The sequence below is a fragment of the Sinocyclocheilus rhinocerous genome, unplaced genomic scaffold (assembly GCF_001515625.1).
Source record: "Sinocyclocheilus rhinocerous isolate Xijiao unplaced genomic scaffold, SAMN03320098_v1.1 scaffold737, whole genome shotgun sequence".
Lineage (NCBI taxonomy): Eukaryota > Metazoa > Chordata > Actinopteri > Cypriniformes > Cyprinidae > Sinocyclocheilus > Sinocyclocheilus rhinocerous.
The window spans coordinates 208,445-221,167 of NW_015632805.1; the positions used below are offsets into that span (position 1 = coordinate 208,445).

At 35.7% G+C, this 12,723-nt stretch overlaps 2 protein-coding genes across 2 annotated transcripts in view; one reads left to right on the plus strand and one right to left on the minus strand.

Annotated features, from left to right (window-relative positions):
• Positions 1-1,897, plus strand: part of rabepk (Rab9 effector protein with kelch motifs) — a 7,601-nt gene extending 5,704 nt beyond the window's left edge. Inside the window, exons 7-8 of the mRNA XM_016556170.1 lie at positions 168-317; positions 1,553-1,897. Coding sequence (XP_016411656.1) covers positions 168-317; positions 1,553-1,767 — 365 coding nt within the window. The 3' untranslated portion in view covers positions 1,768-1,897. The remainder of the gene's footprint in view (positions 1-167; positions 318-1,552) is intronic.
• Positions 1,898-3,864: 1,967 nt separating this feature from the next.
• LOC107743071 (78 kDa glucose-regulated protein) lies at positions 3,865-9,731 on the minus strand. Its single transcript, XM_016556185.1, has 9 exons — positions 9,626-9,731; positions 8,686-8,849; positions 7,873-8,104; positions 7,649-7,786; positions 7,449-7,561; positions 6,800-7,190; positions 5,234-5,471; positions 4,973-5,140; positions 3,865-4,217 (listed from the first exon to the last, which is right to left on the minus strand). The coding sequence occupies exons 2-9, from the start codon at positions 8,799-8,801 to the stop codon at positions 3,865-3,867; spliced, it is 1,749 nt and encodes a 582-aa protein (XP_016411671.1). The 5' UTR covers positions 8,802-8,849; positions 9,626-9,731.
• Positions 9,732-12,723: the final 2,992 nt, after the last annotated feature.

Sequence of the window (12,723 nt, forward strand, 5' to 3'; positions counted from 1 at the left end):
AAGACTGCTTTTGTGCTCCAGGGTCACATATTATTCATGATGGGGGCATAAAAATGTAAAGTTGTATGAATGATCCGGGTATATTTTCTTCATTTTCAAGTAGAGACTCAACTGTCCTCATGCACATATTGATGTATTTCACTCTTTTCTTCTCTCATATTTTTCAGAAACAATGAAATGGGAGAAGGTGAGAGCTAAAGGAGACGTACCGCCAGGAGTAGCAGCTCATTCATCCGTAACCTTCGGGAAAAACATCTTCATCTTCGGAGGAATGACAGCAGACGGAGCCACAAACGCCATGTACAAGTTTCAGTGCGGTACGAACTCACACGCTTATTATAACAGCTCAAGATTTTGCAGCCTTTTAAATGAATATTCAATATATATCTTGATTTACATAATGCTGTCATAACGAACAACATACTTTTTTTTTTAGGAAATTTGTCAAAATAAAAGCACATTAAAATTGTGATTTTAGCATCAGTATTCTTTCAGAGTAACAGTTTAAACTTAAGACTCCTTAAAAAAAAGTGTTATTTTAGTATCATTTTTTCTGTTTTTTTGTTCATTTTAGTTAAAACCTGCCTCATCCTAAAATATGAATGGTTTTAATCAGCATCCAGCTCTATTACCCTTTAAAAAGACATTTACTGTAGGAAAAAAACAAATACTGACAACAATTATATAGAACTTCTGGGGAATTTGTTTTTTCTCTCCCTTTTTTTCTTGAAATTGATCATACCTGAACATACTTAGTCTTCATACTCAATTTCATAATCTAAACATCTAATATTGTTCATCATTTTCCATAAAAACAATGCATCAAGAGTAATGCAACAGTTACTTAGCATTTTGAGCAGCTGTATAGAGTTGCATTTTAAAATAGTAATACTTTGATGTTAAGTTGTGTCATTTTTGTTCAATGAACAAATGATCTTAGGTTTATGTGTATTGTATCCAAGCATTAAGCGTTTTGAAAATAAAGCAATGAGCCCCAAGAAGCAGAGGATTACAGTGAATTTATAATATATAAATTGAATTTATAATATAAGAATATAACGAGAAGTGGAGTGCCTAAAACCCCCTTAGCTGTTATAAATTCACTGTAAACCACGGCTTCACGGGGCTTATTGCTTTTATAAAACGGTTATTCCATATACGTAGTAAGGTTTCACAAAATAAAACAGAGCAAATAAAGTGTAATGATATTAATAAAAACAGTATTCTTCCACCAAACAATGTAGCTCCTCAGAAACTGTTGTGGTTGCAACAAAGTGGTTGCCGAGCAACAGACAACGGCTTCGGACGCGGCTCAGCCAATCAGAATCAAGCACCGGAACTATCTGTTTTATAAATGTGCATTTTGATCATCGGTTGTTTAGAGTTTTGAAAAACGACATGAAGGTTCCGATATTAGTGCAAAAATGATTGTAAAAAAACTGTAATATAAATATAATAACCCTAATGTGGCCAGAAAAGCAAGCTGTGCACATGTCTTTCTGTAGATCATCAGAACATCTAAAGTAAAATCAGTTCTTACTTCTGCTGGCAGACAAACAGCGCTGGACGCGGCTGAGGTTTGACGGAGATCCTCCTCCCAGCAGACTGGATCACTCCATGTGTTTAGTGCCGTGGCGTGTGAAGACGCCTGAAGAACACGCAGCTCAGTCATGTGACGCAGACGTGGTGCATCTGTGCTTCATCTTCGGAGGAATGGACACTCAGGGCGTCATATTCAACGACTGCCTCGTTACTGTGCTGACATGAACGCTGGGCTTTAATATTCAGTAAACCTCTTACAACTCTAAAGTCCAAAAAACTGTAAAATATTTGATTTCCTGAAAATCCCTTGAACCTGAATCTGTTTTCAGCATTAAAACTAGATGTTGTAATTGTTCACCATGTGTTTGGCAAGTGATTGGATGAAGTTTCAATCATCAAAAAAGTCAGTTACCTTTTTTAAACAGTATTTTTAATACAGGGCTTCCTAAACTGGGGTTTGTGAGTTGATGAAAAGCTAAAAATTAATTAATGTTAATGTTAAGAGCCCCTTTCACACATACAGAGTTTACTGGTAAATTACCGTTATTAAGAGATCATGTGTGAACTGGACCTTTTCAAAAATACCGGTAAATTTGTTGTAACATTACCAGTAATCTGCTCTGTGTGAATGCAGAATGAAGATTGCCGTTATGAGCCCATAATGTTTACTCAGATGTTTACTCCGGGCCAATCCAGAGCCATTGAAATCTAAACTTCAATGGCTCTGGGCCAATCAGAACATTCTGATGCAGATGACGCATTTACTCCACGCTGTGTAGTTCAGTTTTGGAGTCGTCTAATACGACGTCTCTGGGCCAAAAGCAGCTGCATCAATGTGAATGTTTGACACAAAAATTAAAACGTCAACAAAAACACTAATCGCGTTTACAAACACAACACCGGGAGGTGCTGCCTTTTAGAGTTAATTTCTAGTTAAAGGCACAATATGTACGATTTTTGTATTAAAATATCCAAAAACCACTAGAACAGTGTTATATATTTTGCTGACTTGTGTACTTACATTATCCTAAATGTTTCAAAGAATGTTTAAATCCAGAGAAATAAGCAATTTTAACTAGTGACACGGACCGTGTCTATAGTGTCATTGTGTCGCCTGCCAATGACGTCATAACCCCTCGATTTTTTGTTTTGTAGAAAACATGGAAACATCAAAGACGCTTTAATATGTTGTGCGTTTTATTAGACCGGTGACGACCGCACAGAGTAGCATTATAACAGAACTTTCAAATGTATCTAGTATGATAAAACAGCGCTGCTTTACCCCACATACGCACGACCGGAAGCAGCGGAAGCGGTCGACTGTGGCATAATAAAAGCTCCGCTGCTTTCCAGCCGTGTGTCACTCTCGTCTTCAAAGGCTTTCCGCCTCACTCTGCTTCATACTACGACGTTAATAAATCTTTAATACATTAGCTCATCCATGAACATGAGTCCCGTCGGATTGCATCGGCTGTGGGGATGAAGACGACAACTCCCATGATTCCACACTCAGTCACGGCGTCATCAAACTATGCCTTTGTTTCTTTGTTTTGAATACGCGCCCTCTAGCAGCAAAAAAATTACATATTGTGCCTTTAATGAGGTCACAGAATTTACCGGTAATTTGAAACCGATGTGTGAATGGCGCTTTACCGTTAAAAGACACGACATCAACCAAATACTAATTCAATTATAGATGTAAAATGAAAATGTAAAAAAAAAAAATCAAAATAAAACGCTTACTAAAAGAACATAATATGTGACCCTGCAGCACAAAAGCAGTGTTAAGTCGCTGGGGTATATTTGTAGCAATAGACAACAATACATTGTATGGGTCAAAATTATACATTTCTTTTATGCCAAAAATCATTAAGATATTAAGTAAAGATCATGTTCCATGAAGATATTTTGTACATTTCCTACCGTAAATATATCAAAACTTAATGTTTGATTAGTAATATGCATTGCTAAAAACTTCATTTGGACAACTTTAAAGATGATTTTCTTAATATTTAGATTTTTTTGCACCCTCAGATTCCAGATTTTCAAATAGTTGTATCTCAGCCAAATATTGTCCTATCCTAACAAACCATACATCAATGGAAAAATTATTTATTCAGCTTTGAGCTGATGCATAAATCTCAATTTCACAAAATGGACATTTAAGACTGGTTTTGTGCTCCAGGGTCACAAATAGTAATTGAATTTAAGTTTGGGCTCTGTTGTTTATTGTAACCGTATAGTAATGTAAAAGTGCTCCCTGTAGTTCAGAGAAGCTGAGGTAGATTTGTATCCCTAAGAAAATACAAATTCCAATTGAATTTATTTAAAGAAAGAGCAATTTGCCCCGATCTGGTTCTTCAGGGAGTAGGCGTAGCTCTCCAGCTCATTGCGGGCGTCGATGCGCTCCTTCAGCTTCTTGTCCTCATCGGCGAAGCGCTCGGCCTCGTTCACCATGCGCTCGATGTCCTCGGGGGTCAGCCGGTTCTGGTCGTTGGTGATGGTGATCTTGTTCTTGTTGCCCGTGCCCTTGTCCTCGGCGGTGACGCGCAGGATGCCGTTGACGTCGATCTCGAAGGTGACCTCGATCTGAGGGACGCCGCGGGGAGCCGGAGGGATGCCGGTCAGGTCAAAGGTGCCCAGGAGGTGGTTATCTTTAGTCAGCGGACGCTCACCTGGAAACATGAAGATTAAAGATAAGAGGAAAATTAGAAATGGTTTCAAATGTAACAAAAGTTTCTCTTTAAAAAAAAAAAAAAAAATTTTTTTTTTTTTTTTATCTGAGACGAGAGAGATGGCTTAATATAGCAACATTTGTATAGAAAGCTCATCTTGAATTAAAAAATTGAAATGTAAAATGCGTAATTTGTAATTTAACACCATCATGGCTATTTTAAAGTGAGATGTTTTTTTTTTTTTTTTGATTGATTTTACATTGTTACATTTTCACACCTTTAAAGGTCTTTTCAAATTTAAAATTTTTTAAATTTAAATCTGATACAGTTTGATTTAAATATAAAATCTAAACATTTGGCTTACAATGGCTTAAAAATGGGCAAAATATGACAAGATAAGTTCATGGTTTAAGTTTATTCAGTAAAAAACAAACAGAAATCTATTTTTTTTTTGTGTTTTTTTTACATCTGGAAAAAAAAAAAAAAATCTTTCATATCAATCACCTGAATAAAATAAGGTCAAATGCAAATGTGCGCTACCATGGATATTTTCCAAGTGAAAATGGCTTAAAATATAGTAAAATATGGAGGGAGAAGAGAAAAAAAGAAAAAGAAAAAAAAAAGTTTTAGATTTAAAACCAAATCGTTCAAACTCTTTTCATATGAATGAACCGAATAAAACTGTGGTAATAAATGTAAATGAAATTCAGTCGAGATGAAGTAAATGGAGTTGTGTGCTGAAACGGTTTGCTCACCTTCATAAACTTTGATGGTCACGGTTGGCTGGTTGTCAGAAGCGGTGGAGAAGATCTGGGATTTCTTGGTGGGCACGACGGTGTTCCTGGGAATGAGTTTGGTCATCACTCCTCCGACCGTCTCAATGCCCAGGGTCAAAGGGCAAACGTCCAGAAGCACCAGGTCACCTGTTCAACACATTTCAGTCAGTAAGCATCTCACAAGAGACTTGGTGTGATTATAGAGCCCAGCCCGAGATGTGAGGTTGGAGACGGACTCACCAGTGTCCTCTTCTCCGGACAGGACTCCGGCCTGAACAGCGGCTCCGTAAGCCACGGCCTCGTCGGGGTTGATTCCTCTGGATGGCTCCTTGCCGTTGAAGAGCTCCTTCACCAGCTGCTGGATCTTGGGAATACGAGTGGAGCCACCGACCAGGACGATCTCGTCAATGTCAGTCTTCTTCAGGTCAGAGTCTTCCAGAACCTTCTGCACTGGTTTCATTGTGGAGCGGAACAAGTCCTGCGAGGAGAGAAAAAAAAACAAACACATTGGTTGTTTTCCATGCATTTAACAGATACAGGCACAATCACAGTTATTTTTGTATTTTTAATAAACTACAACAGTATTTATCAATATCTTGAATTTTTTTTATTTTTAGATTTTCAGCTGTCATTTGGTTTTTCATTTTAGTTTTCAAAAGTTTTAGTAACCTACAGTGAGTGTCATTTAAATGTTTTTTTTTTTTCAGTTTTAGTAATACTAAAATAAGAAAAAGAACAAACCAAACTCTCTCTCTAGATAGATAGATACAGTATTTATTAATATTTTTAATTAGGTTTTGCTTTATTTTTTAAAAATTTAATTAATTTTTCAATTTTTTTTAAATTAGCAAAAAAAAAAAAATGAAAGAAAAAGAATAAAAAGATAGATTATGAAAAAAGACAAACGAAAGGAAAATTAGTAAAATGAAATTAGTATAAATTTAAGCTTTTCCGCCTAATATTTACATTATTAGATTACAGTCTAGATATTACAGTATTTATTAATATTTTTAATTAGGTTTTGCTTTTTTATTTTATTTTTTAAACTGAATTAATTTCACTTTTTTTTTTTAATTAGCAAAAAAAAAAAGAATGAAAGATAAAAAGTAAATAGATTATGAAAAAAAATTAAGCAAAAGGAAAATTAGTATAAGTTCAAGCTTTTCCCCCTAATATTTATATTTTTTAATTTCGGTTTTATTCAAATAGATGAAAATCTTTTATTAACACTATTAATAATGAGCAGTTTTATTAATATTTATAAATTATAGTTCTAGGCTAGTTAAGGTTTAGTTGTTAGGCCTATCACGATAACTTTTTGTTGTGCAATATATTGCCCCAGAAATAATTACGATAAGCGATATTATGGTCATTTTAAAGACCATTTTATGCCAATGAATATATAATCATAATGTAACGGCATAATAATGCAAGAAGGCCTACACACTTCCAAATGACAACAAACTTTAAATTTTTAAGAATATTTAGATCATGGAAATAAATATCAAAATATTAGATACCTTAAAAAACAGAATAAATGGTAAATAAACATTTTCTAACAAAAAGTGCAAAGTAACGAGTAGAAAAAAATAAAAATGCACAAAACTTGTATGGAGATTTTTCCATCTACAGATTTTTATCTGCGTTTCATCTCTGTAAATTAAGTGTGCACACTATTGCTGAAAAACACAATCAGTACTCAGCAGTCAGATGCCCGTACGCACAAAGGCACAGATCCCTAAACAAGACCATATCTGCAGTTCTAGTTTTGTTAAGGATTTTTTGGTAAAGCGGCGCTTCTCTTACCATGTTGAGCTCCTCAAACTTGGCGCGGGTCAGCGTCTCGGAGAAGTCTTCACCCTTGAAAAAGGACTCGATCTCAATGTGGGCCTGATGCTGGGTGGACAGTGTTCTCTTGGCCTTCTCCACCTCACGACGCAATTTCTGCACGGCGCGGTTGTCCTTGCGCACGTCCTTACCGGTCTTCTTCTTGTAGAGCTTGATGAAGTGCTCCATGACGCGCTGATCGAAGTCTTCGCCGCCGAGGTGAGTGTCTCCATTAGTGGCCACCACCTCGAAGACGCCGTTATCGATGGTCAGCAGGGAAACGTCGAAGGTGCCGCCGCCGAGATCAAACACCAGGATGTTCTTCTCACCGTCCCTCTTGTCCAGACCGTAAGCGATGGCAGCGGCGGTTCTGTGGAGAGCAACAGGATCATTAGGGTTATTATTGGTAACTAAATGCGCGCATATATATATATATATATGACCCTGGACCACAAAACCCGATAAGACAAATTTTAAAACTTAAAGCTGGTAAACGTGAACCCTATATGAAATCAAAAGCTATACTAGGATATCAGTGATATTAAAATAACTCTGATGTGGATTGATACAAGATGCAGTCAAGAAAACGACCCGTTATGCAACAAAGCAAAAGTAATGCAGTGCTTACGGCTCATTGATGATCCTCATGACGATCAGGCCGGCGATGGTTCCTGCATCTTTGGTGGCCTGGCGCTGGGCATCATTGAAATAAGCGGGCACAGTGACCACAGCATGTGTGACCTTTAGAAGAGCAGAAACCGATCAGGTGTTGAGTTCTACTGCAGTGCAATGGAGAGGTTTTTCTTGGTGTTGGAGTCAAAACTTTACCTTCTTTCCCAGGTAAGCCTCTGCGGTCTCCTTCATTTTAGTCAGAACCATAGCAGAGATTTCCTCAGGGGCGAAAGTCTTCATCTGACCTGATCCGATGTCCAGCTGGATGTGAGGCTTGCTCTTCTTCTCAATAACCTGGAAGAGACACAGCAGGTGTTTAGCGTTCTTCATTGAAGTCAAAGGGATGTTTAGTTCAAACACAAGCTGGCAGATGTGTGTACCTTAAAGGGAAAGTATTTAATGTCCTGCTGCACGGACGAGTCGCCCCATGTGCGGCCGATCAACCTCTTGGCGTCAAAGACGGTGTTCTCGGGGTTAGAGGTCAGCTGGTTCTTCGCAGCGTCTCCGATGAGACGCTCACCTTCGGTGGTGAAGGCCACGTATGACGGAGTGATGCGGTTTCCCTGGTCATTAGCGATGATCTCGACACGGCCGTTCTTGAACACTCCAACACTGGAACAAAATAAAAGAGTATAAGAACACACAAATAATAGACAATGTAATTTGTCAGTTAAACACATATACGTGTGTGTGTGTGTGTATATGTAGATTATATATATATATATATAACACACATACACACATGGAAATTATATAAATGTAATAAATAAAATATTATGTAAAATATTATAATATTATAACAGAAATATTTTAAAGCTGAGCATTACTAGATAAATAAAATAAATTAAAAAACAAAAATATAAAGAAACGAAATGTATATAAACTCCTATATACATTTAATTAAATAAAATATTATGTAAAATATTCTAATAGATAAATATTTTAAGGCTGAGCATTAATAGAAAATAATAAATAAATTAAATAAATCATCATATATTTAAAAAATAAATAAAATGTTATAATACAGAAGTGAAATGAGAATAAATAGCCTTTACATAAACATAAATAAAAATAATATTAAATAATTTTTTTTATATAAAAGTATATAAATATGCACGCTTTTCCCTAGTCTTGAAAATCCATTTTAATGACCCTGTGACACCTGTATATAATAAATCCAAACTCATTCTCACCACGAGTAGGTCGTCCCGAGGTCTATTCCAATCACGGTCCCAAAACTTTCCTTCTTGTCGTCCTCTTCGGCAAACACGCTGCCGGCCACCAGCAGGAACAGGCAGACCAATCGCATCTTGACGGTGATCTTGTGTCAAATCTCCACTAATTTCTGTAAGGAGTACTTTAAATATAAAGGTCACAGGTCAGGGCAGGTACATAATGAAGCACACGTCACTCACTGGCTGGATAATTTATATAATCACTATAAATCAAGCAATGCATTTTCATGCAAAAACTAATTATCTGGTCATTTTCTTCTTGATAGTTAAACCAAAAGAAGACATGAATGGCTGCATTGAGTTCAACTGCAAATGCATATTAAGTAGTTAAAATATAAAAATGTGAAAAAACTAAATACATATTTACTCAAGGGCAATAGTAATGTAAACAATAGACACCATTTGTTCATAAAATATGAAGCAGTCATTAACTAAACCAGATTCTGTACTAGTAACTAAGAGTAACTAGTCTCAAGTTCAACCTCGTGGGTGCCGATTCATCACCATCATCAAATCAAATCCTCACTTTTACGATTTACTCCACATATTAATATTATGATATAGCCTAACGTACATCCAAAAGTCCTTAACTTAAAACACATTTACTTGAGATAAAAACCTAATTAAGATAAAATCATTCATTCGTTTTGTCTTACCGGTTACTATCGAATGAATGAACATTACAAGCAGCAAACAAGACGCACTTATAATCTTTTTTGTACATTTATATTTACATAAATATATATATTTTTTAGTCTACCAACTGAGGCAACGGTTTTTAACCGTTTCTCAACACCATCGATCCAGTCAAAACAGCTATAACGGGTTAATTTGATCTTTACAGCTTTTTGTAAGATGAACCGATTAAATTAAGAGTGTAAATGAGATATATTCTTACCTGAGAACTGTAGTAATAAGCACTAATCTCAAGGGCGTGTCTTTTTCTCTTGTCTCCGTGTTTCTCGTGTTTTCTCTGAGTCTCGACTGTAACTCACGGCGCTCGCTCGCTCGCCTGTTTATAAGCCGTCAGCGCTTCCCCGTCGTGGAGCCTCGCCATTGGTCGGAGAGCAGCTCGTTGGAAGGCGCTGATTGGCTGAGCGTTGCACGCTGGCTGATGCTGATTTGCACACGTACTGGTGGCAGAAACGTCATCAGATGAGGCGAACTGTAAGGATTTGATTGGTTTGCGTCAGTGTCAGTCTGTGAAGAATCTGGATGGGGGCGGGACGATGAACGGTGCTGCGTTTGAACCAGGCCAAGAAATCGGAATATTTTATTAAAACTTATGATAAAACACCCATTCTTCACAGGTTTAGATATTTTATGCGTTTTTGCTTAAATGTCAGATACACATTAAATATATAGATGTTATGGGTTTGAATAAATGGGGAGTAAAGTCAAATTTCAGTTGAGGAAAATTGTATATTGTGTATTTAAGCAATTGTCTGTACACTATCCTGCTTTTTACATGTCTTATTTCCAAGTAAATAAATTAATTATACAATTTTGTGTCATTATAAATACATTTTTGACTATGGCAACATTTACCAATCACCATCATATTTAGGTAATAGTTTATTTAACTGATACAAAGCAAATAAGTAAGTAACTAATCATTGAGGGTCAAACGAGAATCAGATGTGTGCCAAATGCATGCATGAATATATGGCACATTCACAATGATATTGTTGTGGTTTGGTGACTCATTAGCAGAGTGTTAGCAAAACTATCTGCTGCATGCAAACAACAAATAATTGGCTTTCATGTTGATGCAAGGATAAGAAACAATTCTGAATCTAGTATGACTGCATTTCATGTAATACAAAATGCTTAATTCTGATATATTATTGTTTCCTTTTTTGTTTAAATTTCTTAATTGATTTAGCATTTTTATGCATGCTTGAGTGATATATTTTCATTTACCAACAGTGCTAATGAAGTAAGGTGATCATAGTATCATCATGTCATGCCATTGGATATAATTCTGATTTTCAACCATTGGTGTCTTGTAAAATATTATTTCAATCTGGATTTTTTAAAATGTTATTTTTATTTTATTTTATTTTGTTACAATAAAATACTCCCATGGACAGTCCCAGCAGAGAAACGTGGGGGGAAGTGTCTCATTCAAGGTCCCAAAAGCGATACGGTTGGAACACTTTTAGTAACATTTAATTATAAAATAAAGTTAGGGCGCTAAAGTTATGCTAGTACACTTACCTGATCAGGCACCATCCTTCAGATACTTTAGAATAGATGATAAATCAATAAAAAATATCTGCACAAAAACTTGAATATAAGCCTACATAACCTCAGCTTCAATCACAGTACAATGATGAGACCATGAAAAAAATATATGCTAGATATATCTCTGATGTTGCCTTTCACAACAAACTGCACTGAGAAATCAACAGAAGGAAGAGGAAGTTAAATAGTAAAAAAAACCTTTATGTTTACTTACTAATTTAGACACCAACGGTGATTGGAAAGTGTAAATCTGCATCCGAAATGATGAGACCTCACCATGTAAAATTATTATTCACCATACATTATTATTTTCACATTGAACTTGTGATAAAGTTATGCTAGTACACTTACCTGATCAGGCACCATCCTTCAGATGCTCTAGAATAGATAAAATGATCAATCAATAAAAAATATCTGCACAAAAACACACATCTAGTGAATATAAGCCTACATAACCTCAGCTTCAATCACAGTACAATGATGAGACCATGAAAAAAAGATATGCTAGATATATCTCTGATGTTGCCTTTCACAACAAACTGCACTGAGAAATCAACAGAAGGAAGAGGAAGTTAAATAGTAAAAAAAACCTTTATGTTTACTTACTAATTTAGACACCAACGGTGATTGGAAAGTGTAAATCTGCATCCGAAATGATGAGACCTCACCATGTAAAATTATTATTCACCATACATTATTATTTTCACATTGAACTTGTGATTTGTTGTATATTATGAAAAGCCTTTTTCAGAAATGGTTTGTTTATTGCACAGAACTGAGCCGAAATATTGACCATAGTTGACATATCGGGGACCCAATCTTCCGGCAAATACACTTCATGAATTTCTTCAACAGTTGAGTCTTTTTTCTGATGTTTATTATGTACTAACCATTAAAAAAAAAAAAAAAATTCTGCCAGCGCTTGAGGTCATGAAATACTGAGAATTTGTGTGTTTTGTGTAACATTGACTATATAGTACAAGCCTGTCTCAGTTGTGTCATTCCATGTGTTGGGTCAATTTGGAAAGGCTGTAACAATTTTGTTAAAACTCTTGTGTTGGGGTCGAATTGATCCCTAATGGCTCCCTAAAATTTGCCAAAAATCAACATTTCTAAAAACACTAAAGAGTCAGGTAAAAAACAGAAAACCTTTATTGTTGCTTGTCAAACACTAACATATTAAATGCATGCAAACTTATGAAATTTAAGAGTCAAAGTTTACTTGAAATTGAGACTTGCCTTCGGTTTCATCCGAGGAAAATTCACTGTTTCACAATCAAAAACTCTGTCAAAGTACTAGATTGATGTAGCATTGAAAATAAGTGTGAGAAACTCATTTACTCTCACAATGGGTTTGAGAACCATAGCAAAAATGCACAGTACAAATTGACCCCTAACACAATAGAAATAGCAATAAAAAAACAGATATGAATTATTATATTTCTCACATATTTATAGTTTTTAATCTCTGGCAGGCTACAATACAGTTTTTACGTTTTTCCTTGAATCTTTAGTATTTTTCATAGTGTCGATTTTTGGCAACTTGCATGGAAACCAATGTGGCTTGTTTTGTAGTGTAGTTTTAAACAGGAGGGTTAACCTAATCATCTTTAATAATGAAAAATCAAACAAAAGCACTCATATCATAGAACTGGGTAACAAACACTGTAAAGCACAATTTGACTTTTATTGACAATTAGTGCTGTCAAACGATTAATCGCGATTAATCACATCCAAAATCACAGTTTT

Coding starts and splice junctions, on each gene's coding strand:
- LOC107743071 (XM_016556185.1), bottom strand. CDS start 8,801: ATGCGATTGGTCTGCCTGTTCCTGCTGGTGGCCGGCAGCGTGTTTGCC. Junction 8,105..8,685: donor CTCGGGACGACCTACTCGTG/GTGAGAATGAGT, acceptor ATTTTGTTCCAG/TGTTGGAGTGTTCAAGAACG. Junction 5,141..5,233: donor GTCCGGAGAAGAGGACACTG/GTGAGTCCGTCT, acceptor TGTGTTGAACAG/GTGACCTGGTGCTTCTGGAC.